Below are 26,156 nucleotides of genomic sequence, written 5' to 3'. Positions count from 1 at the left end.
ACACTTATGAAATTTTCAAAGAATAAATGGAGAACAATACACTTAAAAGACATCTGGAATGGTGAGGAATGGGAATCATGACATGAAAATGACAGAATATGGTGACATGAAAGGGAAACATATGGATGTGACTGTGTCTCTTGCCCCTATTTGATAAGAAGAAATAGTGTCTATTCCTACATTTGTTAGGAATATCCAAACTATTTTTAGAGGAAGTTTTGTCAATACCTAGTGAGACAGCAGGAAAATGATAAGGAATCTATATTCCAGGAGGCCAGCACTCTTAATTAACTAGAAGACATCCAACTTGTTCTAGCAAACCACCAACAGTGGGGGAGAAACAACAGAAGGCAAGGAGAAAGAAGTCTACAGTGGCTTTAAATGCCCAAGAGCTGAACATACCCTGTTGTCTCACATTGGACCAACTTCAGCTTTGTCATGTGGGTTTTTTTATTTCATTTTTCCCAAACTGGAGTTGTACTTCTATAGATGCCCATGCTTACTTACCTGAAGTAACCTCTCCCTTGTTTCTTTTTTCTCTCATTTTATTTTAGAAGGGATATTTTTGCCAAAGGCATCTTCCGATGTTATGTTTCCGTATGTCTCTGTTGAAACTTTTGTAACAGCCTGCTCTCCAGTCTCTTTCTCCCATCCATCATGTTCTGCTTAGCTCTCGCTATTTCCAATGGATGGGCCTTAAAACAACGTACTGGTGCATGAGATTCTCAAAAATTGAAAGTAAAAAGAAAAAAATTAGTAATTAGATTACCCTGATGAGATTTCTTTTTGTCTACAAACTGGAAAGCAATGGCTCCCCTCTCATTCCATAGCAGTCCCAATGCCACCTCTTCAGATAAGCACGTCTGTATTAACTGATACAAACTATCGTCCATTTTCTCCCTTTCAGTGCCTTTCCCCTCTTGTACTTTCTCTTTTGTTAATGGCACTGCTCATTATTTGCCCTAAAATCCCATAAACGTTTCCGCATCTTTCCCCAGAAAGATTTGTGACAACGAAGGCCATCATGAATTTTTACTAGTGCCAGCAACTCTGTGCCAGGGACACAGGAGGGTCCTCCTGCACCATGGCGCTTCACTGCTAGACCCTAAATGAATGAGTCATCCAGCAAGTATCATCTCAGGAATGAACAACCCTCATTCATTGTATCCATTTCTTCTCACCCGGCTTCTGCTTCATTACCAGGTCTTACTAAATACCTGTGCTCAAAGATCCTTTTCTGGAGTTACAGCGGTTGTGACTGATTGAAGAGATGATAAGGGAATGAGCACACTGCACTTTGTCCTCCGGTTTTTACCATCCACTTTGCCATCCACCATCACCAGCGCAGTGTAAGATCACTAAAAACTAATGGTGGGAAGAAGCGGCATGGATATTACCTAATACAATCAAGGTGGGGAACTCCACATCTACAGGAGGCTACACAAGTTAATAGGCACTTTACAGGTTGTCACCTGTAACTCTAAAATGCTGAGCACTTACACCTGTTTTATAAAGAGCACACGCCTAATTTTCTATTGTTCGCACACACAATTCTTCTTCCCAGTGTCTCAAAGTCGGTATTTCCCAGAGTGCTCACCGTAGCTATTTTCTCTCTTAAGACACCACTAATTTTATTACATTTTATGTTGAGATTTTTTTTTCTCATTGCAATATTATAAAAAAATATGAATAGCTAACATTTATTGTGCAATTTCTGTGTGCCAGGCATTGCGCCAAACCCTTTCATGCATTTCCTTATTTAATCCTCTTTACTCTATTAGGCAGGTAAAATTATATCATTTTCGTTTATTGATGAGAAAACGGCAGCTTAAAAAGGCCACACAGATTTAGGGGATAGCTTATTAACAAGAAACGGAAAACTGACAACTACTTGATAGATTAATCAGCTTGAAAATGGCAGTGAGAAAAGTAATACTGATGACATCTGAATGTACCTTAGATTACAAAATAAGCCTAGTCCTGAAGGGACCCAGCTTCTCCCTTCAGGTCAAAACGGATTGGACCAGGTGGTGAGTAAAAGTAAGTTGTTCACAGGTTGTCCCCGTCTAATCCAAATATCAAAAGTCCCCAGTGCTCCAGTGTCTGAGACTTTTTTTTTTCAAATTTCTCCAAAGGAAATCCAGGCATATAGGTACCTACACGTTTCGCTATTAAGTACCACTGTGCATTTGAATCATGTGCCTGAAACGATTTTAACTTAAATGCTGCGTAACTCCATGCAGCAATACGGATGCACATTGTAACAGCAAAGGCGGCAATGGGGAGCGTGAGAGTGCTTTGACACATGACTTCTTCCTAAATTAAAAAATTTACCTGACTGATTGGATTGGAGAGTGTCAAAAAATGAAACCCAGATGTTTACTGAGCCCACGTTGTGCTTCAGACCTTCTCATCCTCTAGAACCCATCTTTCCGCTCCACGTCATCGTAAGGTCAGTTAAGTGATGATTTGATGGTATTAGTATAATCCGTGCAGATAGCCAGAGAGAATAGTTATTTAAACTATTAAATATTTAAATATTTAAAACTATTAAACTTTTAAATATTTAAAAGTCCTAAATAGCTATGTTTCTTGGACTACTTGGCTTATTTAACTGTCTATAGTTACCAAATAAATGGATCATTTTAAGTCTTGAAATGATTCTAGGTGATGTGGACATATGTTTGATGCTGTTTAATTCTGATTCTAACAATATTTAATATCTATACCTAATAGTTCCTTGTCTAGTGAATATATCTTAAAGCATAGAGAAAATATACACTGGAGGGCAGCTTTAGGAATGTGTGTGCAGTGTTAGGGTGGGACAGGAATGCTCCCTTCCTCTCTCTTTAAGGAAATTGCATGTAGGAAAATCAGATTTACAAACAGGTCACTGGCAAATAATAGCTTGATAACAAAATAACTCTTCCTTTAAAAAAAAAGCCATGTCCTTGGGATTTGATTTCATTATTAAGAACTTCTGATATGGTAACAACATTACTTTAATATATGAATGTGAATTGAGCCTTTCTCAAATAATATATTGATTGAGCGAAGCAAACATATACCTTGAATTGGCTAAATGCTGGCCATTAGGAACAGCACAAAAATGTTCCTTTTGTTCATTCTATCAAAAGTTTTAAAAGCAAACAGGACCAGAGCCAAGATGAACACACGCAGGAATGAGTGTGGTCACTCGCGTTGACTCTAATGACTAGCATCCCAAAAGCTTTTTGAGAAAATGTAATCATATGTTGCTTTCCCTCCATTTCCAACTTCTAAGGAAGCATTTTGACTAGAGATTGGGTAAAATGTATTTTAGCTATAATATACATAAAGATGTTTGAACTGTAATTGCATGTAATTTGAAGAAAATGTTCAGTGGGGTGAAGACTGACCTATTCCAGAATATAAAAAAGTGCAGGAGTTCACATTTTCATGATAATATTTTATCATTTTGAAAACTTATTCTTAATAGACCCCTACATTATGTTTCAGTAAAGTGGTTTCATTTTCTTTAACAACCATTAATAGCTATTAGCGGCACAAAAAAAAATAAGGCTTTATATAGATCATTAAAGTACATTTAAGTAATTTGTAATTGACAATTAAATCATCGCGGCAATGCATTATCATAAGTTTGATAGATCTGCCTTTTTTAAAGCACTGAGAAGAAAGGCCCCAGTGCAGACTATTCTTGCATTTTAATTGATCACAAAGCACACATTGTCTTGATATATGTGCTTGGTAATCATCTTGTACAAGTTTCCTTTTGTGAGGATTTTGATGCTGTGTGTGGGAGTCTGGTTCATGCTGGAAGCAGCATCCTTAGTGGAGTGTGGAATCAGCAGCAGCCATCTTTAAACCTTTGCCCTTGGCATTGTCCTAATGTATAAAATAAAGTTGAGACTCTCCAGTTCGAAGCCCCAATTCCCCCATTCTTTCCTTCTCTCTCCGTTCCCTTCATTTCTCTAAAGAAATGCATGGATGCTTACAAAGCTGAGTCGAAGGGTTACCATGGTGATGGTTATACTGATTGCTACACTCAGCCAGTAGACATTACCCTATCCAACCATATGAAAGGTGGCATTTGTTTGTAAAATTTAGCCTCTTTTGCTACTAACTTAGGAAATTTGTGGACTTGACAAATGGAAATTATGGTCAGAATAGTTATGTGTTGAGATCAAAATACAGAAACATCACCGACTTGGAGAGCCAAATTCTAATCATTCATGAACCAATCTTTGAAATATCCAATAAATATTTATACTTTTGTTGATTTTATTATAGCATAGAGTAACAATAGAACTTGTATATTATTAGTATAAATCTTGAAGAACAAGAGTAGGTTTTCTATATTTCAAACTTCATAAAACAAAAAAATCAAAAGATTAATTTTCTTATAATTGGGTAGAATCTGAGATATATAAAAATGCCATTGGAGTGCTTTTCCTCTCTGATATTGAGAAGTGATATTTTATAATGTGAACACAACCAAGTTTTATGCAAATTTGACCAATCTCATAAATATTTATCTGCTTTGTCTTCTTACTGTCATTTAATTTATGAAATTTATGGACTTCCTATGAGACGCTACATCACATGAAAGTTTAAAAGACATAATGGGTGATTTTTAAATCATTTCTTAAAATTGGAATTAATTAGATATTGGTTCTAAACTAGTAGAAATTAAGCTTTTAATCTAACTCTAACAGAGAGTATCAGTTTTTCAGATTAAGTATCTACTTCATATATAAACTATTCAGGAAATTTTAAATTAAATTGGATTAAGGAATTCAAGCAGTTGAGAGACCATTGTGACTATGCGAGAGACAGCGACTATGGAAGAACTTTAGTGAAGAGTTGAGCTGATCTCTTGCTCCTCTCAGCGCTATGGCCAAGTTTGTCGCTAGGACAACATGAATGAGTACTAGTAACTGGAAGTACAATGATCAACCATCTCTGTCCACATATAAGATGGGTATGAATCTACAAAAGAGGGAGAAAGCTGACTACAGATGTAAGGACTTTCAGTGGAGTAGAGAGACACCATGTAAGGTGTTGCTGATGGGAATGTCAAAGGAATGCTGAGAAGTGTGTAAATTGTTTACTTGAGGAGAGGAAGCTCAAAGTCACCAGGAGATTTTTCTGAAGGTCAGCCATGGACAGTCTCCTTGTCAGTAGGAATCTTTAATTTTAGTTCCGCCATTTCAATTTGACTCCACCACTTAAGACATGTCTCAAGGTATTAATGAAGGAAATTAAGATTGACAAGGCAGCAGAGACTGTTGATTCCAAAATGCAGGCAGCAAAATGGTTGATAAATTAAAATAACCTCATCAGTCAGTAGTAGAAACTTGTGTGAGTGTTCTTTAGAGATTTGTTTCACATTCTTAGGTATGCACAAACACTTCACTAACTTAGAAACCTATTCTTAACTTGGAATTCCCCAAATATGAAATGTTATTATAAATATTATAATAAGCTAAGACATATATATGCATATATAACACATAATTGAGTTCTGTATATTAAGAAAACAGATTTATTATAATGAGACTATTTTAAACGTATTTCCGAAATTCAGTCAAGCTGCCTCATTTGCTTCTGACATTTTAGTTTAAAAAAGTAACATATTCTTTAAGCTTTCTAGCTAAGATGATGTTTCAATTTATGGCCCTTGACATAATCTAAAGATAGGTTTCTACATTGAAAGAATAATATCCCACAATTTAATATGGTTTTTGCAAGAATATAAAAGGATGTTTTAAATTTATAATGTGTAACATAGCATAATAAATCATTTCATAAGACACTAAGGAAAAAATCTAAAACAATCCTCAATAAAACTAAGCCTTGTTCCTACAATGGGAGCGAAGCTTACGGTGACAAGTATACGAACTTGTAAAACAAGATAAAAGACATCCATCATAAACCAACGGCTGGATCAGAGATGAACAAGAGTGCAACTTATCATCATTTGTTAATTAATGTTCTAGAAGGTACTATCGTCATAAAAAGCCATTTAATTAAAATGAGAGATATGCTCATTAGACACACAAAGATAAAAATTCCGTCACTTGAAAAGAAGATAAATGTAAGTACAAAAAATAAAAATAACCAACTAAAAATCCGTAACAATTTAAAGAGATTACAGAAGTGCTTTAATCAATAACTTTGCCAAAATAGAAACTATCTGAAGTAAATATTGTCTTCCCTAAGAGAGAAGACATCAAGATTTTAGTAGATTTAGCCTCCATCTATGCTTCTACCTGCAAAAAGCAAGAATTATAAAGGGGCTAATTTTTCTCTAACTACAGATGTCAATTAGAATCCTGAAAAAATGGCTTGGGCTGTAGGTCAGGGGTAGAATGTTGGCTTGGCATACACAGGCCCTCCCCAAACCCCAGAGTCATCACTCAGGGACACAGTGGAGCAGAGTTATTTCAAATGGAGATGACTTCTCTTCCTTTGGAAGGAGAGAGCAGTGGGACAATCGGATATTATAAAACAATACTAAACTTCCATATTTAAACATAAGAAAATGCAAATGGATTCAGAAGCAAGAGATCTAATCCATAAAGACCTGTGTCCTACCTCCCGCCCAGCCCACTAGGAAACGCGATACAATAAGCAATACTGGTAAACTGCCACATGTAGAAAAGAGGGAAACTCATGTTGTAGCCTCACTTCATCCCAAGCACCCAAATTAACTGTATATGAATCAAATGATAAAGACAGAAACCAACAAGATGCAGAGGTAAATACCCAACCTTTCAGGACAGGGTCCTTTTACAGAAAAATAAAATAAGCATAATCTTGGTTGATATAGTAAAGTAAATGAACTAGAAATTAATTTTAATTTTTTTTCTTAAAATGTACAGCAAAGTTATATATCAGATTACTGCAACACCACTTAAAAATCTCTGGTTTATGCCTGAGATACATAAGCTTGCCATAAAGGTAGACAAATGACAATACCATTGGGGGAAATATTCACCTCTACTAATATTCAAAGAAATGCAAATAAAGCAGTGAAGTAATATGTTTTCACTCATCATACTTGCAAATGTAAAATTAAATAATAGTGTGCTTCAGAGAACAGCGAGGCTTGAATTATACTGGGGGGGGTGTCGGCAAGTGTAAATTCTCAGCAATGAATTTGGAAAAATGTGTTCACGCTTAAAATAGTTCTCTCTAAAGAAAATGAGAAATGCCCACCAACACCAGAGTTTAAGACAGTGCTTCTCAATCTTCCTAGCACTGCAGCCCTTAAATACAGTTCCTCATGTTGTGGTGACCCCCAACCATAACATTAATTTCATTGCTGCTTCATAGCTGTAGGTTTGCTAATGTTATGAATCGTAAGGGAAGTATTTTTGGAGATTGCAGGTTGCCAAAGGGGTCATGACCCACAGGTTGAGAACCACTGGTTTAAGAATTTTTTTTTTCTGTGCTGAAGAGATGGCTCAGTGGTTCAAACCACTTGCTGCTCTTGTAGAGGATCAGAGTTCAGCTCCCAGCAGCCTTGCTGGGTGTTCACAACCACCTGAAAATATAGCTCCAAGAATCCATGTCCCCTCTCTCTCTACAGGCCTCTACACATAAGTGGTATATATATGCACAGTCTCTCACAGGTTCTCTGCCTCTCTCCCTCCTTGCTCCCCCTCTCTCACACACAAATAAATGAATAATAAACAGATAAATTTGAAAATGAATATTTAAAAATACTTCATATCAGTGACAATTTTAATAACATAACTTAAGAAACATAAATAAGTTCCGGGATATCAGTGAAATAACATGGCTCAGTAGTTAGCAGTGCATAGTCCTCTTGTAGAGGACCCAAGAACTGAGGCCCCATGGAAGTACTCAAAACTGCCCATTAATTACCTCTATGTGAGCCAACACCCTCTTGTGGCCTCCATGTGCACTGAACTCGTGTGCACAAATCGCCACACAGATACATATAAACACATCTATTAAATAATTTTTAATCAATAATAAATACAATGAAAATTCTGTATTTAAAAAGATAAAGTATATACCCTGGAATATCTGAAAAGAAATAAACCAAAAGTTAAATAGTCTCTTTTTCCGTTGGATATAGATGATGACTATTATTTCCTTTATAGTTATTGGCATTTTAAAGCAGCTGTGAGCATGAATTGCTTTTATGGACATTGAAAATAATTAACATTATTTTTAGAAAGACGTATGTCCTGGATAAATAATTGTTACAAAAGGAGACTTGTGTTAGTCTGAAACAGCCTAGCAGTGGGACTCAGTTAGTTGCCCACCAGAGCACCAACTGATGACTCTCTGCTTGTGCCAGGCTGGCGAGGTGTATTTGGGAGCAGTTTTCTTCTCTGCAGCTTTGCATAACTCTTAACGATTTTGCGGGTGTTCTGTCATTGGGCTTCGTTTACAGAAATGAAAATGAATTATTCTAATGCTTACAGTTCTCTGAATGTGTGTTGTTTTCTATGTGGTGTGTGTGTGTGTGTGTGTGTGTGTGTGTGTGTGTGTGTGTGTGTTTTCCCTATAAAATATTCCTTTTGAAGTTCAGACCTTAGAGAAAGCCTGAATTTGGCAGGGGTAACTTTTGAATGTATTAAATAGTGGCTTTAATCTCAGCTTATGATTGGCAGCAAACAAAAATGCATATCATTTCTTTCTTCTCCCAAATACAGTGGAAGACATGGAAATATCTCGGGTTTTGTATGTGTATTCATATCGCACATGCATGTGCTATTTGTTCAATGTAAGGCAAAATTTACAAAGCTCAGCTGCAGACAGCTGATGAATCTGAAATTCTCCAAGCTGTCTCCTGAGAAATGATTCTAATGATAGGCTAATGACATATGCACTAAGGGAACGTGACAATAGTCCCTGTTGGTACATCCTTTGCTGAAAAGATTGAGGAGGATGGGCTACAGAGACCTCTGGTGACCAAAGACCCTCCAAGGCTCAGATGTGGTATCATGTCCATCTGCCAGGAGCAAAAACCATCAGTAGATCAAGAAAAATGGAAATAGATTATCTGCATCAAATGAAATGGATACCTAGAAGCAAGGCTGTTCAATGGGAGAATAAAGGGAGTTTTATTTTCCTATAGTTTTGTTTTCTTGAATTCTTTGGAGGAGTGTCACTTTTTTTATTTTTATTGAGCTCTACATTTTCTCTCTTCTCCTCTTTCTATCATCCGTTTCTCTGTATTACATGTGGTTACATTCAGAAACTGCAGCTGTTCCAAAGTTTGCCAGACTAAAAGAAGTAGCCCCAAAAGATTACTTTAGTAGCTGGGGTGCTGTGGTTGTGTCCTGTGTGCTTGTCACATGACACTGCTGCCCTCTGGAACCCTTGATCTCTGAGTGTGTTGCAATACGTATATGATTCCTGTGTAGCCTCAGTCTTGCTACATATCTAAGGACAGCCGCTTCCATCTACCTTCCAAGTACAGGGACTGCAGTTCTGTGCCACCGTGTCCAGTGTCGGAGGTAGAGCTCAGGGCTCTGTGCATACTAGGCAAGCACTGTCCCCAACTGAACTATATTTCTCATTCCTGATCAACTGAACATAAAACACGAATCATACTTTGTTGTTTGTTTGTTTTTCTGCTTGGGCTTTATTAATCTGAGTTTTTGTTGTTATTTGATTATTGTTTGTGATGACTATGTTCAATTTCTTGAGGCAGTGCCTTACTACACAGCCAAATGAATGATGGGGTTTCAAATTCCCCATCCTCCTTGCAAAAATACTTTGTCTCCCTTTCTTCATTGTACTTCTTCAACTATTTTGTGTGTTTATCTTATTGTGTAGTGAGTATTGAGTGAGCAGCTACAGAGTGCTGGTCACCTCTGCAGGCACTGGAGCTGTATACATTGTCACTGTGGTCTCTTTTCTCAAGACCAACACTAACTGTGGCATAGACAAGAAAATGAGTTGACCAGCCAATTGCTACAATAAGCTCCACCCAGATCTTTCCGCTCTGGGATGACTTGCAACAGTAAACACTTCTTACTTCTGCAAGTCTGCAGATCAAGGGTGGTTTGGCAGATCTAAACTGGGTGGCTCTCTTTCAGTCTATGAGTCAGCTCTGCTTGGCTGCCATCATTGAGTAGGCTCGTATCTCTTTCTTATGTGTCTTCTGGGGCTGACATAGGAAAGTCAGCAGATTCCCAGAGAGTATGTTTTTCTTCGGATGGACCACAGCACCTAAAATCTCCTCTCCGTACAGGAGCATTTCACACAATGTCTACTCATATTTTAGAAGCTGAAGTGGGTTCTGTTGTCAAGCTCACTGTCAGTGGAGTGAATGTATGTCGTCTATCCACTCTAGTGCACTATATAGTCAGACGATAGGGGCAGAGCATGAATAATAAGCAAAATAATCCAATCTTCCACACAAATTATGACAACGAAGCATGAAAATGGTGCAAGAGAAGTCTTTCGATGTTTAGAGGAGGTGCAGTGAAATATTTTAGAGAAGGAATATATCCATCAAAATTTTGGTAACCAAAGACATTGAATAAGTAGAGTCAATAGACAGATGATAGATGGGTGAATGGTCAGATAAGTAGATAGGTAGATAGACAGATAGACAGACAGACAGACAGATGGTGGATAGATTACAGATACATGCATATGTCACATAGATAATAGATGACAAAGGATGGGTGAGTTGATTGGAAGAGGACACAGTTCAGTCCTTAGGAGTACTCCAATTCCCTTAAAGTCCAAACCTCTTTTTTTCTCAGAGTGTGATTGCATGTGGAGAGCACCTTAAGGGACTGGTTAAGCTTACTGATGTCATAACTGTAGACATAACTGTAGAACACTTTGGGTTCCACCCAAAGGGACCGCTAGCCTTATAAGAAGAGAAAATGCTACCACAATGCAAGAGAAGGGCTCAGAAGAAATCAACCCTGTTAGCACCTTGATCTTCACTCCAAGCCTCCAGAATTCTGAATTTCATGTCTGTGGTTTAAGGCCCTACAGTGTCTTGTTACAGCAGCCCCAGCTGACTAATGCAGGCATCTGGGAAGTTTTATAGCTAGAGAGTGGAGCAGATTGGAGGCGTCACCGGCAGAAAATGATTAAAAGAAGAGGCTGTTTCACTACAGCTATATGAAATAAAACGTGTGCTATTTACTTTTGTCTTTTGTACCATCTTGCGTTTCTTCCTTCCTCACTTCAGATCCTTTCTCCCCACACATAGTCCCCTTTCTACATTCATATCATTACATATGTGTGTAAATATATTTAAGTCAAAATTCTGCATGTGCGAGTAGACTTATGCTATTTGTCTTCCTGGATCTGGCTTGTTTTACTTAACAGTTGCATCTGTTTTCTTGAAAATGACGTCATTTCGTCCCTCACAGGGAGTGAAACTCCTTTGGTATGATCACTACATTTTCCTCATCCATTCATTTGCTTGCACTGACTCTTCTTATGTGCTGCCCCTGGGAGCTCTTACAGCTCCTCAGACCTCACAGTATAAGATACCATAATGTTCAATTCACCTGTAACTTGTCTTCTTCCAACATGATTTTCAGTTCCTCAGTCAGAGGCTGTGTCTAATGCTGTTTTTAAGTACCCCATAACACCATTCAGTTTTAGAGAGCCAACACTGTAGTCCTTCAGAAGAGGTGGTTGGTCACCAAAGATTTTAGCATTTTTCAAACTGAGAACGTATTATGAAATCTTTGTATAACATTTACTATTGAAGCGATAGTCTTAAAATATTATTCATGTATACCAACATCCAACGTTTCTTAGCATCTGTTTTGTGCCAAGAACTCTATAATTAAGCTGAGTCCTGAAAGATGGACAAAAATATACCTCGTGAGGAGCTAGTGACCACTGGAGCTTTGTGGAGAAAAGCATGAACAGAAGCACAGAAGAAAAAATCTTATCTTTGAGGACTGGAAGAAGTTCAAAGAGCAAAGAGCATAACGTACAACAGACAGCTAAATTGATCCTATAGATGGTGGCCTTTTGGTTAGAGGTGGATCTTGCATGGATTGAACTGTATGGAAAAGAATAGGAAGTTTGAAGTTCTGATGAGTTTTTAGCTGGAGACAGTTCCGACCATAGTTTAATGCTAATAATTCTGGCTCAAATGCATAGAAGTGATCAGAACCCAAGAGACTAGCACGTAATAAGGAAATTCCTTAAATTTATGGTGACTTGAATTAGAAGGATATGGATGGTTGGAAGCAGACACATTCTGGAGAAAGTATTGTTCGAAATGGCTCATTGTCTCTGGCAGTTTTTACTTGCGTACATTCTAGATACTTTCTATTTATAGGCAACAAATCATGCTTTGGTTACAGAGCCAAAAATAGACACAAGGGTTTAGTTTGGTTTGGTTTGATGTTTTGAAATCCTGGTGATGAAATCCAGGGCCTTACTCATACTGACCAGGTCCTCTACCACTGAGCTACATCCCTAGTCACCAAGATGTTTTGATCTGGGTATTGGTTGCTTGTGGATGCTCATTCTATCAATATTTGGAAAGCTGAACACTTACAGGTTCTTTTCTTTAGTGACAGAATGCTTTGAATCTTATGAGTGACCTAGAAATTTTTATCTAAGTTTAGAGTGTATGATTCCTTGTGTCATCAGACAAAATTCACAGAGAGCTTCAAGAACTACTTTTGCTGTTGCTTTTTCTGAAATGTGGACTTTCACGTGCCTGTTATAAGTATATATCTTAGCTATACACAATTGGGTTTTTTTTTATCCTGAAGGTGGGATGCAATCTCCTCCCTCAGCCCCTTCACCTCAGCTGCTTTTATTTATGTGCTAGAGAGACGGTGGAGGATAGCTCAGTATGTTCATATTTGTCTCAGTGGTCATGGCGCACAGCTGAATGTTTGGCTAGTCTAGTCAAGCTAGAATTTTAATTTGACCTGTAGGATGTGCCTTGACCCATAGTCGTTCCTCCTTTCTTGGCTAGTTTGTGGGCACCGAAGTAGCCTGCTCACAGCTAAGAGTAGGCTGTCTTCTAATTATTGCTCCAATTACCAATTGGCTTTTGAAACAACTGTCTTTTACTGGCAGTGCATTGTTTTCCATCTAGCATACAAATGCTTACTTCCTGTTATCACTTAGGCCAAGTTGATAACTATTATGTATTCTATCCTTAGACCTTCCAACTAGGTCTAAGTATCTTTGCGACGTGTTTAGCTCTTCTTCACGGCAGCATATCCTCCTTCGATTCCTCCTCGCTTGCTGATTCACCTGGGATTCAGTTCTTAACTTAGTTCTTTATGCTTCACTCTCAAGTCTCCTCCTGGCTGATCTCATCCACAGTCATGTTGCTAACTGCATCCTCAACACAGATCTGCCTGTGGGCATCCTGAGCTCAGCCTGTTCTCAATGCATCAAGGTAACTTCCTTAGTCTCCCTGATTTTGGTGTGTGTGTGTGTGTGTGTGTGTGTGTGTGTGTGTGTGTGTCCATCCGTCCATGTCCATCGTCATTCTCAGTCAGTGACAGCATCATTAACCAAACGGCCCAAACTGAAAACGTCAGAATCATCTTCAACTCCTGTGCTGTGTTCTTTCCACCTACTCAGCTGTCCGTATTATGACTCTGCCAGCAAAGGGGAGCGTGAGCGGGAGCATTCTCTTTTCTGTAGCTGCTGAGTAAGCAGTACGGAACCGTGAGAAGAAATCTGCTTCACTCCCACCTGTCCTCCTTATCTTGGATTTTTCCCCCAATCTCCAAAGCAAGCCGTCTCCCCATGGCTGTCGTATGATACTTTGTATATACTGGACTTAGTGACTTGATCTCCAATGGAACATCTTGCCCAGGCTGAGCAGATAAACAGTGGCCAACTCAGAAAAGAACCTCCCTCAAAGGCTTGCCTACCCTTATCTGTACAGTGCCTTCCCCACGGATGCCTTCTCCGTCCTGTTCTGACTTCACAGTAGAAACAGAGTTATCTTTCTAGAGCCCAGAACTTTCCGTGCCTTCTTATGGCCAAATTTCCAGCATAAGATGCAGTGTTTTCCCCTCACCCAGCTTCTAACTGCTCTCTGCCCTGTCTCCGTGACTTCTGGACCTCTATTTAACTAGTCAGAAATGTTATTTTGAAGTATGACTTAATAATGTCCTTTAGACATTTACTATAAATACCCTAATTATACTAATACATTTCATGATAATAAAGAACCCAGAAAAACATTGTGTGTCTGTCCCAGCATCGAATGTAAAGCCCTTTAAAACGCAAGGCTATGATTCATTAGGAACTGATCTCAGGAAATGTATGTGGCATTTAACAGCTTGCCCTGTTTTCAACAGCAGGAGGAACAGGTAAGAATGCAATTTACTGTCGAAGCCAGTGAAGGGAGAAGGAGCTAGAATACAAGATGCACTGAAAGAAATGAACTGAGACCAACCCTTGGTACTGTGTCACAACTAACTAGCTAGATGCACACAACAGACCCACTTTTGGAATCAAGGGAGAGGAGGAAAAGCAGTCTAACTTCTATCTCTTCCTCCTTGCCTATAAAGATGCTGACTTCTTGCCAAGAGATCACCCAAACTCCCCTCCACTCCCATTGCCTTGATTCTGAAAAGTCTCATCTAGTCCCACCAGCCTCCAATTTAACAAGTTCCAATTTATAGAGAGCACTGAAAGAAATACAGAATTTTACCTCTTTATAGCTGCTTTTCAGTCACAGGGCTTAGATGGCTCAGTAGGTTGAGGCACCTGCTGGCATGTCGAATGGCCCAAGTAGGATCCCTGAGGCCCACGTGGTGGAAGAAGAAAGCCGATGCACAGGTTTTCTCTCATCTTCACTTGTGTGCTGTGCTGGGCACATACTCACATACACATACAAACACAGATTCACGCACAGACACAAAATAAATTTAAATGAATCCAAACTAAAAATTCAAAAAAATATATAGGAAAAACTTAGGATTCAAGCTCTAGGCACATGGCAATCCTTAAAGTTAGGAACAGGACTCCCTAATCCTCTGGACCACTCAGGTTCTTGCCTAATGACTTAGTAGTCACTTTTCCTTGGTACTTTTAGAAATAGTATAGAATAACAGCCAGTCAGTGAGGTTGGACAATGTATCAGAAGACTACTATGTAGAGAATCCTAACCATCAGATATGAATCTATGAAGTGTCCACCCTATGCTCCACCATGTTTTACAGTGGCGAGAAAATGGGATCTTTGATTTCAGGCAATGTGAATTCAGATAGGAAAACCAAATAACAAGTAATCAAATAACTTCAGAAAGTGCCACAGAAAGATAAGCCGCCATAGCGTCACCTGAGTACTCTGATGAGTGTCAATGCATCGTGATGGGTTCAAAGCCATCTTCCCCCAGACCATCTTGGTTTCTTTTTCATCCCCCCCCCCACATAAATCACCATCTTGCTCTCACCCTTCTGAAAGGAAGTTCCGCTCAGCCCCAATAATGCTCCTTGTTCATGCTCTACAGTTTACTTCTCAAATTCCCTAGGATGCAAGTCACTAAGAGAGAGGGCTTCCCCAAGTGCAATAGACTCTACCTTCTCCTTTCCAGTGCATGGACAGTGATCCCAGGGCATAGGGCCTCTGACTTGGCTGCTTGCACGAGAAGAAAAGCAGCTGTCTATGCATATGTCTCACTTAAAAAGAACAAGCCTAGGACAGGCAGGATGGCTTGGTGGGTAAGAGAACCGCACCCAAGCCTGATGACCCAAATCTGACCTCTAGGACCCACATAGTGGAAGGGAAGAATCAAAGTTGTTCTCCAACTTCCACAAGTGTACATGTGCACACATGCGTGTGTGAGCACACACTTATAAATAAGTCAATGTCATACAAATATTAAGAATATACTTGGGGGCTGGAGAGATGGCTCAGAGGTTAAGAGCATTGCCTGCTCTTCCAAAGGTCCTGAGTTCAATTCCCAGCAACCACATGGTGGCTCACAACCATCTGTAATGGGGTCTGGTGCCCTCTTCTGGCCTGCAGGCATACACACAGACAGAATATTATATACATAATAAATAAATAAATAAATAAATATTTTTTTAAAAAAAAGAATATACTTGGCATATTTTCCAAGCAAATGTTACCACCTAGCTTAAAGATATTCTCCCATGGGACTGCCCCAGGCTCACCTTTGGCAAGTCATTTGGCCAGAAATGATTGTTCAATTGCGAAAATGTTGTCTGCTAAGTGATAAGAGTTCGCAGCCAATTACTTTAGCCACTAGGTTACTTACAATTGTTGATGTAAAGGGGAAATCCTCTACATTCTGTCCTCAGTGGACAGACACAGTTCTCCAAGGCTTGATGTCTGCTTTTATCTGCAGCAAGCCGTCATTATTAGTCTATAATATCTCCTCTTAGATTTACCTTGTACCTATTTTCAAATAACTTTTAGGAGTCCTAAGTACTTCGCTGCTTATGTACACATACCTTATTGATAAATACAACACTTTCATCTTAAGGGGCCTTACAGTTATTCTTGCTAACTGTTCGCCCACCTGCTCTATCCACCCCAGTAAGCATCTTCAATTTTGAAATGAGTAAATGGTCCCCTGGCTTGCGGAAGGAATCCCCAATTGGAACTCAAGTCACTTCTTGTCACTGAGATGGTTGCCACCTGCTTCTGAGGGGAGAGTTGAAGATCACTAGTGAGTACTCCTGGGAAGGGACCTCTTACACGGTTCCTAAGAACTCCATCGAACATTTGCTTTACCAAACTGCTGCGATTTTACTTTGGATCAACTGTCAGCCTTGTGTATTGGGGTGTGACTGCTCAGACCTATGTCCTGTGGCTTTGAATGTGTCCCACACCCACTCCTCTACCACACAAGCCAACTGAGAGTAGTGGAGTCTGAATAAATAGGGTTCTAGTACATTCTATTAGTTCTATCCAGGGCTCACTCCTGAGCTGATTTCTCTGCTTGCCCCCCCCCACCATTACACCAACAAAAACTTTGCCTCTGAGGTTAGCAAGCTTTAAATCAGAAGAACCTTGTGTCTTTTGTTATATATACATGTTCATATGTATGTGTTCAGTTGTGCAGAGACCGTAGGTCTACATTAAATGTCCACCTCGTTTACTCTTTACATGATTTTTCAAGACACAGTCTCCCATTGAGCATGAAGCTCAGCAGTTGGTTAGTGGCTAGTTAAGGAGCTACAGGGATCCTTAGGTCTCTGCTTCTTCACATGCCTGGTGCTGGTGTTACCAGTACACACCAGTGGGCCTGGCTTGTATGTGGTTCCTAAGGACCTGAACTCAGGTCCTCACGCTTACATAGAAGGCACTTTACCAGTTGAACCCCTGTCCATCTCCCCAATTCTTTTACTAGATCAATTGTTTAGTAAGAATACAAAATAATGTCTTTCTTTATCCATATGTATCATTATACTTTGCTCATATTTGCACCCTAGTCACCTTTCCTTCTATCACCTCTATATGTATGTGTAATGAATATCATTCCCAAGTTAAAAAACTTGCAAAATTCTTTATTTCCCCTTCCACTATCCTCTCTTCTCTTCCTGCTAACTCCTTTAAGACTCCTCCTTTCTTTCATATCATCCCCTTTCTACTTACACGTGTTTGTTTATATTGTACACATGCATGTAAATATGTATATTTTGACTACAGATTTAGCAGGTGAGAGAAAACATAGAATATGTGTTTAAGTATGGCTTATTTCACTTAACAGGATGATCTCTGGTTTCATCCAATTCCCTGCAAATAACATTATTTTATTTTTCTTTACACCAAATAAAACTGCATTGTATATGCAAACTTTCTTTATGCATCCATCTGTTGATGGACATCTATAGTACTTCAGAGTCTTGACTATTGTGAAAAGGACAGCAATGACCATGCATGTACAAGTATTTCCGTAGTACGCAAGCTTAGAGTCCTTCTGGTGTATACCCAGTAGTAAACCTGGCAATTTTTAACACCTGAAACTTGAAGCCAAATAAATTTGGTATTCTTGGTGCTTTTGCATTTCAAGACTATCCCTCAATGATGTGGCTCTGAAAGGCAGGCTAGGTTTTTGTAGTGCTCCATCTTTCATCAAAGAAGGATTTTGTTCCGTAGAGACCCTATGTCCTTGTTACTCTTTGTATTATACAAGCCAAGTGGAATGGTGCCTTTTTATTACTTTCAAAATGTAAATGTTAAAGTGCAAAGACAAGGCACAGAAGGTGGAAAACAGTTGGAGTCATCAATGTGGCATGTGAAAATTTAGCTTTTGATTCTGGGAATTGTAACTGAAATAAACCCACATATAATTTACCTTTCAAAAAAACTTTTAGGAAGTTCAGATTGAGAAAGATCAAGAAGTTGGCTGATTATCCACTTTCACCAATATTCCCACATCACAACACTCTTCTAGTTTGTCCTTTGCCAAATTTGTATTTCTAGCTAAAGTTTTAATATATGAAGTGGAAATGTCTTTTTTAATATAAGGGGCATTGAAGCCATCTATTTTTTTTGTTGCTGTTCATTGTTAATTGCTGCTATAATTCTTTCAAACAAATTTTCCCTACAAACCTAATTTAATAATCAAGACTGTTAAAATTAACTATTGTTGATGACCTAAATAATAAATTTGCCCTCAAGAGTGCTTAGTCTGTGTGGTTTTAATCTTCAATTGGAATGAAGTTTGAAATGAATTGATGTAAAACTGGTATCAGAGGAGTAACCTTTTAACTCAGTTTTCATTAACTTACTATCTTTCCTTTCAGTCTGCTACGATCACATTAAGGAAGTGTCAGATTCGTTACACTAATCGTTCCTTGCAGGCCATGTCCCGCCTAGTGTATCTAGAAGCCAAGCTCTGTGTCAAGGATGCGGTAGACAGAGTTCCCAAGCTTGCTCATTATTGCATTTCTGTAGACAAGTCCCTCAATCACTCTGCACTTGAACTTTTTAGGTGGGACCGTAACTTTATGCAATCTTTATCAATGTTGTGGGATGGCTAAATACAAAGAGACCTTGAAATTTAGAGACCAAGAGTGTGAAAGGAACTTTCCTGTGTTGTCATCTGTGCCAACTCATGCCCAAAATGGGAGATTTTTTTCCTATTTGTGACGAAAAGTGCCTATTTTTTAAAACAAAATGATCCTTTCCCCAGTTTCAACTGTAAAAGGGGAATTAATTTACTAACAAATATTCATAGGATCAATATTCGATAAGAGGATTCAAACTGAGGCAAAGGCAGTCTATTGGATGTGTGAGGAAGACCAGAGGTTAATTCAGTGCACACTTGGGGTCACAAACTTCCTAAACAGTATGTAAATATTACAAGTAACATACATGCTCTATCCACTCATTTTATAACCCATATTCAATACATGTAGCTGGAGTGGACAAGGTCCTCAGCCTGTCATTTAGGAGAACGGGATAAATAGTAGACCCTTACTTCAGTAGCGTTCACATTATTTAGGACTTGAAACTAAAAAGCAAGTGGATAGATACAAAAGATTTAGGGATTTGTTTCAAGTCTTGTCGTTACTACTATGAATCCACAATTCATTGAAATGTAGAGAGCTGCATGAGCTGTCATAGCAGCAACCTGGGTCTTGTATTTTTACCCTTCCCTATCAGACAAACTTATGCCAGAGGTCCATGAAACCATTCCACTTTTTTATTAATATTTGCACTGACCAAATACATCCAATTTAATCACAGGCTCTTCCCATGCTTTAAAATGAATTAGCGTTCGTTGGCTCCATTTATCTACAGGGCAAAAGAGCTACAGGGAGGTCAAGAGCCTTCTGCTCCAACACTCAACACCAGCCACAAATGAAAGAGGGTCACATGCTAGTTCCCCAAGGTCTCTCTGGTTCCAAGTTCATTTCCATGGTGCTTTTCCTCCTTCAAATGAACATGTTGGGTTTCATATGATAGTATTTCCTGGCAAGGTCATCATTTTCATATATTCACTCTGTAACTTTTATAGACTGTAATGAAGCAAAGATGTGTAAAATTGAGTTGTCCTCAAGATAAGGTTCTTGTTTCAGGACCTGACCTCTGTCAAGTGGTTCGCCATGTCTCTTGATGGGTAGAAATGGTAATAGCGGTTGGCTACCCTTTCATTTTTTTCCATCGCCTAACTGATACACTAAGCAGGGTTGCTGTGTAGCAGAGACTAAAGATCTATCTCCTCATCTCCCTCCCCAAATCTCCATGTCCCTATCATGGACTAAGACCAAGTCAAAAGTCAGGGATCTTGTAAGATATAGAATATATTACTTCATGTCTTCAAATAGGTGGCAAACAGAGCCCCCCAATATTTTTCTTCACTCCTACTCTCATTTATATTTCAAGTCTAGAATTTTACTAAGGAGGATATACTTTGGGCTGATGCCAGATGGGAGTGGTGTTCAGAATTGACACCAGTATTTTTGATCCAGGTCTGTTTTGAAACATTCTAGGCTATTCCATACAAGCTGAGAGTGTTCTCAACTTCCAAGGTCAGTGTGCATCCCCTGGAGTGATGTCTGAACTTGCCCTTTGGATGACTACTTGTTCAGCCCATAGCATTGTGTCGTCTCTCTGTGTGTATTTAACTTGCTATTTGACTTGGCTAATTATGCATGGAATTCTTCCTATTTCAACAATCAAAAAGGGGAATGTGTATTTCCCTGGTCAACTGTACGTACAAAACCCTGAGAATACAGTCAATCAGAGAAGCAAATTTTCTTCTTTTGGGAAAAAGTCACTTTCTTGTCTTTTGGGGATAAAACAGCTATATGTATTGACTAGGTATTCAGTGTGACCAAACAATCTTTGTGTTGCCTGCTTCCTTGATGCCCCGCTTCTGGTGAATGAAGCTCTAATTTATAAGAACTCCGGCTTGCACAGAGTTAAAGCACTTCCGAGTCCCCCTGCCTCTGTTCTCTGCATCTAAGATCCAGGGTGGGGCTAAGGGTCTTGACCTTGTCACTCTTTCTGAGGACAAGAGAAGAGGAACAGATGAATCCAACTGTGAATGCAGTGTCCCAGAAAAAAGAGGCAAAAATCCTTCTGAGCACACTGACCTGTGCAAGTCTCAGTCCTCTGTGAAGCTTTGCTGATAGTCGGTGGTGAAACTGTCAGATTGGTTTTGCAATTAAATGTCTATATAAACGAAGGTCACCGACTTGCTTAAAATCTTTGCAGTTTTTAAGACAGTAATTAGGAGAACCAATGCCAAGCAGGCTTTGGGTGCATACAAAACAAGCTCACTATAGGAGACACAGCACACTAGGGCAAAAACATGCCTAGATAACATAACTTGTCGGAGAGGATTATTTCTTCTCAGTGAGTCTGCAGGAGCCCTTTTCTGTACTATTCAGCATTTGAGAGGAGAAGAGTGGATTGAGAGAGAGAGAGAGAGAGAGAGAGAGAGAGAGAGAGAGGAGAGGGGGCGCATTAGTGAATAGCGACTGTGGCATTGATGTTTGAGCGCACTTCTGAACTGGCTTTTGTTGAGACTATCAGTGTAGAAAGCATGCGCTGTCCCAAATCCGCTGTTACTATGAGAAATGAGGAGCTGCTTTTAAGGTATGTTGTTGGGTCCTTTGTTTTTAATATAGGCTTTTCTAGTTCCGAGAGCTGGTGGAAACACTAATCTTGCCCCGAATCAAGCAGCTTCCTTAGCTTAGAAGAGAAGGAGGGGGAAAAAGGAATCTAAACAGAGAGAGAGAGAGAAATGAAATTGAGACCTAGAGATTGGGGGAGAGAAAGAGAGAGAGAGAGAGAGAGCCAGAGAGAGAAAGGAGATGGACTGTTGTAAGGGAGTTGTATGTGTACTAGTTGCCTTTTGAAAGCAGACCATGCATCTGCTCCCTGCTATCTATGAGCAGCCAGTGGATGTTTTAAGGGTTCCGAATCTGGCTGTTGGTTCGTCTTTTCCTTTGCAATGTCTAAGCCTCTTTCATTATTATGCACTCTGCATGGAATAATCACCGAAAAAGGAGCTGAGGAGACTCCATATTAGACTTGCGTTCCAAATAGCACTCTAATCTGGACTTAGCCACCTAAATAGTCGTCCCGTGTTATCAGGTTTGGATCACTTTATCCTGTTTGCCAAAATGTGTACCTGTTTGGAGACCTCTGTTCCTGTATGGCGTCCTGGGTCCTCTTGTGTGGGGAAGCAGATATCTGCTTCCTGCATGGGTGTTGGGGTTCTATCGTAGACCAAGAAGGAGGCACAGCTGACCTTTTGGGAAGCTGAGAGAGAATTATGATAGATTTGGCATCCTGCTTTTAAAAATGCAGTCTTTTGTTTATTTGCTAGCAGACATTGTAGCACTGAATACATCTTTGGGGCTGACAATGGGACCGGTCGAACAATGGAGCTGTCAAACTAGCTTAATGCATGTCTGGGGCTGTTTTTTTTCCCGTGTGTGTGTGTGTGTGTGTGTGTGTGTGTGTGTGTGTGTGTGTGTTTTCCTCAACACCTCCTTTTATCTCCTATAATCTTGTTTGTATGGACTATCAGAGTGAAGAGCTTTGGGTCTGCTTATTTGTGGTTTTATGCTTTTAAAAATGTATTATCTACCATTCTCGGAGCTTTTTGCATTTTGCAGTTACGTTAGCTGGATTAAGTTAGAGATTTATAGCTTGCCTCCCTGTTAACTACAGAAAGAAAACTTATTGATTGAGAATGCTTGTAATACTGTTATCATTGTGGCAAATGCCTTGTTGATCAGACCTGCGTCTACTGTGGCTAATGCTTAGGGTTTTAAAATGTGCCCTTTTGGGGGACTTACGGAATGTAGCATGAGAGAGAAGTTAACAGCGGTATGTTTAATGCTTAAGTAATCAACAATCCTAGTTTTTAGTTTTCTGTTCTGCAATCACAGACAAATAGTTTAGAAATCCAAGAACAAGTAAGAACTTTTGCCTTGATAATTTTGGTCACAAAACTATTGTTCTGTTACTTTATTATGTTAAAGGCTTCAGTGGAATATAGTGATCTCTAACTTAAGGTTTATATTCTTATAAATTGCATTTCTGGGCAAGGCAAGTATTTCATGCCTATTCAAATGCCTTTCATTTTATAGGATGAACATTGGTTTCTAAGGTGAAAATTATGAGACTGTAGGAGAGAATATGAAAGAATCTGGTTCAAACTTCTCAAATGTCGACACCATTTTTATTGCACATTAGATATAAAAAGAACAGACCATAAAATAAAAAGTAAATGATTTACACGAAAATTCTCTTCCTAAGGTTGATGTCTATGGAGAATATGTATTTAGAATATTTTAGTGCTTTGCTTAATGTACTGTTTGTGCCAGATCAATATATTAGATATATATTAGTAAATTCATAGAGTAAGACTAGGGGCTTAATTTGAGAAACAAAGGGGGCATTGTTGCAATGAATAAAATTAAAAGATAAAATTGGTTTCAAATATTTCCGGTAGATTTTGGTTAAAGCTGATGATGCTCCCCATCAATAAGGAAGGAGATGTATGTGCTACTTATCAAAACACAATTATGAAGTATCAGTTATTCCTTACATTTGGACATGAATTTTAATTTTTTAAATTTAAGGTGAAATATTATTAAATGCTTAATGTAGAATTATTTACATAAATGTTTTCAGTTACCCAGAATTGCCTTTGCAAGTTGAGATTTCCTGCCGGTAATATTTTCAGAGCTTAGGTACACCCAAAGCATATGTGTGCGATGTAATAATATTCTTTAAGTTACCCATTGTGAATAGAGTGGATTTTAAAAGCATGCTTGTTATGTCCCCTTAGTTCCAAAGGGATCTGAACTGCTCCTTGCACTGGGTATACCAATAATTGCTTTTAGGATGAGCTCATAAAAGGTAATGGGTGAAGCTTCATATCCGAGGCTAACCAACTGTTACCAGCACACCCAGGTTCCGCTTTCATGGGAAAATTTCAATCTAAAGCACAGGTTGCAAATCAGTGTGTGTGTGTGTGTGTGTGTGTGTGTGTGTGTGTGTGTGTGTGTGTGTGTGGTCTGAGAGCAAAGTAGTCTCCATGCTTGCTAGATGCTTGTCAGGAATTCATTGAAATAAGGAAATCACTAGGAGACCACCACGTAGAATTTTTGTTTTCTAAATTGGTAATTATTTAACTGTGATATATTCACTTAAATTTCTGAGTGCTCGTAGTTAAACCAGAACCAGGGGAAATTCCCCTTTCCTCCCTACTCTGGTGCTTTGATATACTACCAGTTTCCAGAATTTGGGACCCCAAACCTCTCCTCTGCCCAATCTATAGTTCCATCATACAGAACAATGTGTTTTTCTTTATGTTGATAAAAAATACATTGTCAGGAGTTGGCAAACTTGTCTACTATCGTACCTACAAGAGTAACAGAATAATGTATCATGCTATTCACTCCATGGTCAATAATTTTTCCAGGATGGTGATCTAAACAAATGTAGAAACAAATTTTAATTATAACTTCAGACCTGAAGAAAAGGAATAGGCAAAGATTCAAACTGGTAAAATAATTTCTTTCGCTGGAGAATAACAATTGCACCCCGAGCCCCTTTATGTAGAAGCCTCGGGAATATTTACATAAATGTGTTCAGCAGACCACAGACCACGATCCTCCTGTGATCCAGATACACCTCCTGTGTATTCAAACTCTTTTCTTTGTAAGGATGGAACCTGGCAATATTTCTTTATTGGCTCTTCTCTTTTTATGCGACTGGATAAAATTGCAAGATATCCTTTGGGGGCTGGAAAAATGATGAAGAACATTTAACTAATCTTCATATCTAGAACTTTATAGCAACTGCGAATTGTGCTTGAATACCTGGGAAGTCATTCAAAGAGTGAATCAATACTAATTATTGTAATCAGGGGGGTTAATTAGGTGAGAACGTAGCTGATGGAAAGTTCATTGCTCACAGCTCTGGAAACATCCAGGTTGGTGGGAGGAGAGGTGAAATGCAAAAAGAACATGTTACATGGGGATGCTTGCTCGGTGTGGAAGGTGCCAGAATTTGTAAGCAAAGATCTGACTTGATTTCTTATCCTTATGATAGCGATTAAATTAAAAATGTCCAACCTTTTTGTAATGTAGATATTTGAATAAATGTTAGGGACAGATGCAGTTTGCCTCGCAGCACTTGGTACGCTGGCATCTATTTACCCTTGTCACCGTAGCAAATTCAAGTCCACTTAGTGACAGCAGCCTCTCCTTGCATCCCATCTCACAGCTTCCCCATGATTTCTTCATTTTGCTAATTCCCAAGGGACTTGGTGGCCAGGGAGAGACTCTTCTTTCTCATTTCCCGAACTACGGATTGCCTTCTTAATTACTGGACTTGTGAGTTTTTCTGAGATAAGGTGACTTTTGTTCTGTAGAAAAGATGAGGCTGTGGTGGTATGAAATAAATTATAATTTTGTGGCATTTTTTTTCCTCAGCTGACATTAGGAAGAGGCTGCCAGAGAAGGAAGATAGTGTGAGAATGTGAAGATGTGAGGTGTTATCTTGTAGCCCACTCAGAGCAAAAATGAAGTCCCAGAGAGCTGGGGTGCCTTTGCAATCACATGGCACAAAGCAACAAAGTTGGTGTGTGTGTGTGTGTGTGTGTGTGTGTGTGTGTGTGTGTGTGTGTCGGGCATCACTCAACTCAGAGTTGCTGCTGGTGGACTCTGACCTGGTGAAAAGTTCATTCTGTTCCCACATACACCTTCAGGCATCATAGAAAGGCGTTAGAAATGATCCTCTGTGGGCGTGTTCATCTTTCCCACAGCTTTCTGCTTGTGACCCACGCTGGCGTGTTTCCCTGTATGTTAAAGCTAAGCTAACAGGAAGTGACATCTGTAGAGAGAGGATGGACAAGAGTGACATGTCTCGTGAGGGCCGGTTAAGCTGCTGCCACCTTGGCACACTTCATGTTGATCTGTCCATTGTTGGCTAACACAGAATCAGGATGAATCCTTGGAGTTTATGAAGCAGAACTATCAGCATGCCTCCAAGAAACAACAACAACAAAAAAATCAGAATTTACCTGAAAAAAAAAATATTCCATTCAACAAAGTTTGTTGTGTTTCAAGGAGGTTTTTATACTGCGGGTACACTTGAGATTCACGGCTTTTTTATGTACTTCTTGAGGAAGCTCACAGTCACAGTCAGTAGGAACTCTGCGTAGATGCAAGGCTGGCTTCTATCAGGGA

General features: G+C 39.2%; 1 protein-coding gene across 18 annotated transcripts in view; it reads left to right on the top strand.

Moving 5' to 3' along the window:
• Celf2 (CUGBP Elav-like family member 2) overlaps positions 1 to 26,156 on the top strand; it is an 811,194-nt gene that overhangs the window by 469,916 nt on the left and 315,122 nt on the right. For 7 of the 18 annotated variants that reach the window (XM_085699117.2, XM_085699120.2, XM_085699105.2 and 4 more), the window contains exon 1: positions 21,419 to 21,540. The exons of 4 other annotated variants lie outside the window; for them this stretch is intronic. In XM_085699117.2, coding sequence (XP_085555243.1) covers positions 21,434 to 21,540 — 107 coding nt within the window. In that variant the 5' untranslated portion in view covers positions 21,419 to 21,433. Of the gene's footprint in view, positions 1 to 21,387; positions 21,541 to 21,815; positions 22,042 to 26,156 lie in introns of those variants that run through there. 7 more of the 18 variants (XM_085699129.2, XM_085699126.2, XM_085699127.2 and 4 more) reach the window with 3 other exon arrangements.

The sequence above is a fragment of the Myodes glareolus genome, chromosome 14, assembly GCF_982192425.1.
Source record: "Myodes glareolus chromosome 14, mMyoGla1.1, whole genome shotgun sequence".
Taxonomy (NCBI): domain Eukaryota; kingdom Metazoa; phylum Chordata; class Mammalia; order Rodentia; family Cricetidae; genus Myodes; species Myodes glareolus.
The sequence above is the reverse complement of the archived record's forward strand: the minus strand, read 5'-3'. Positions and strand labels throughout refer to the sequence as shown.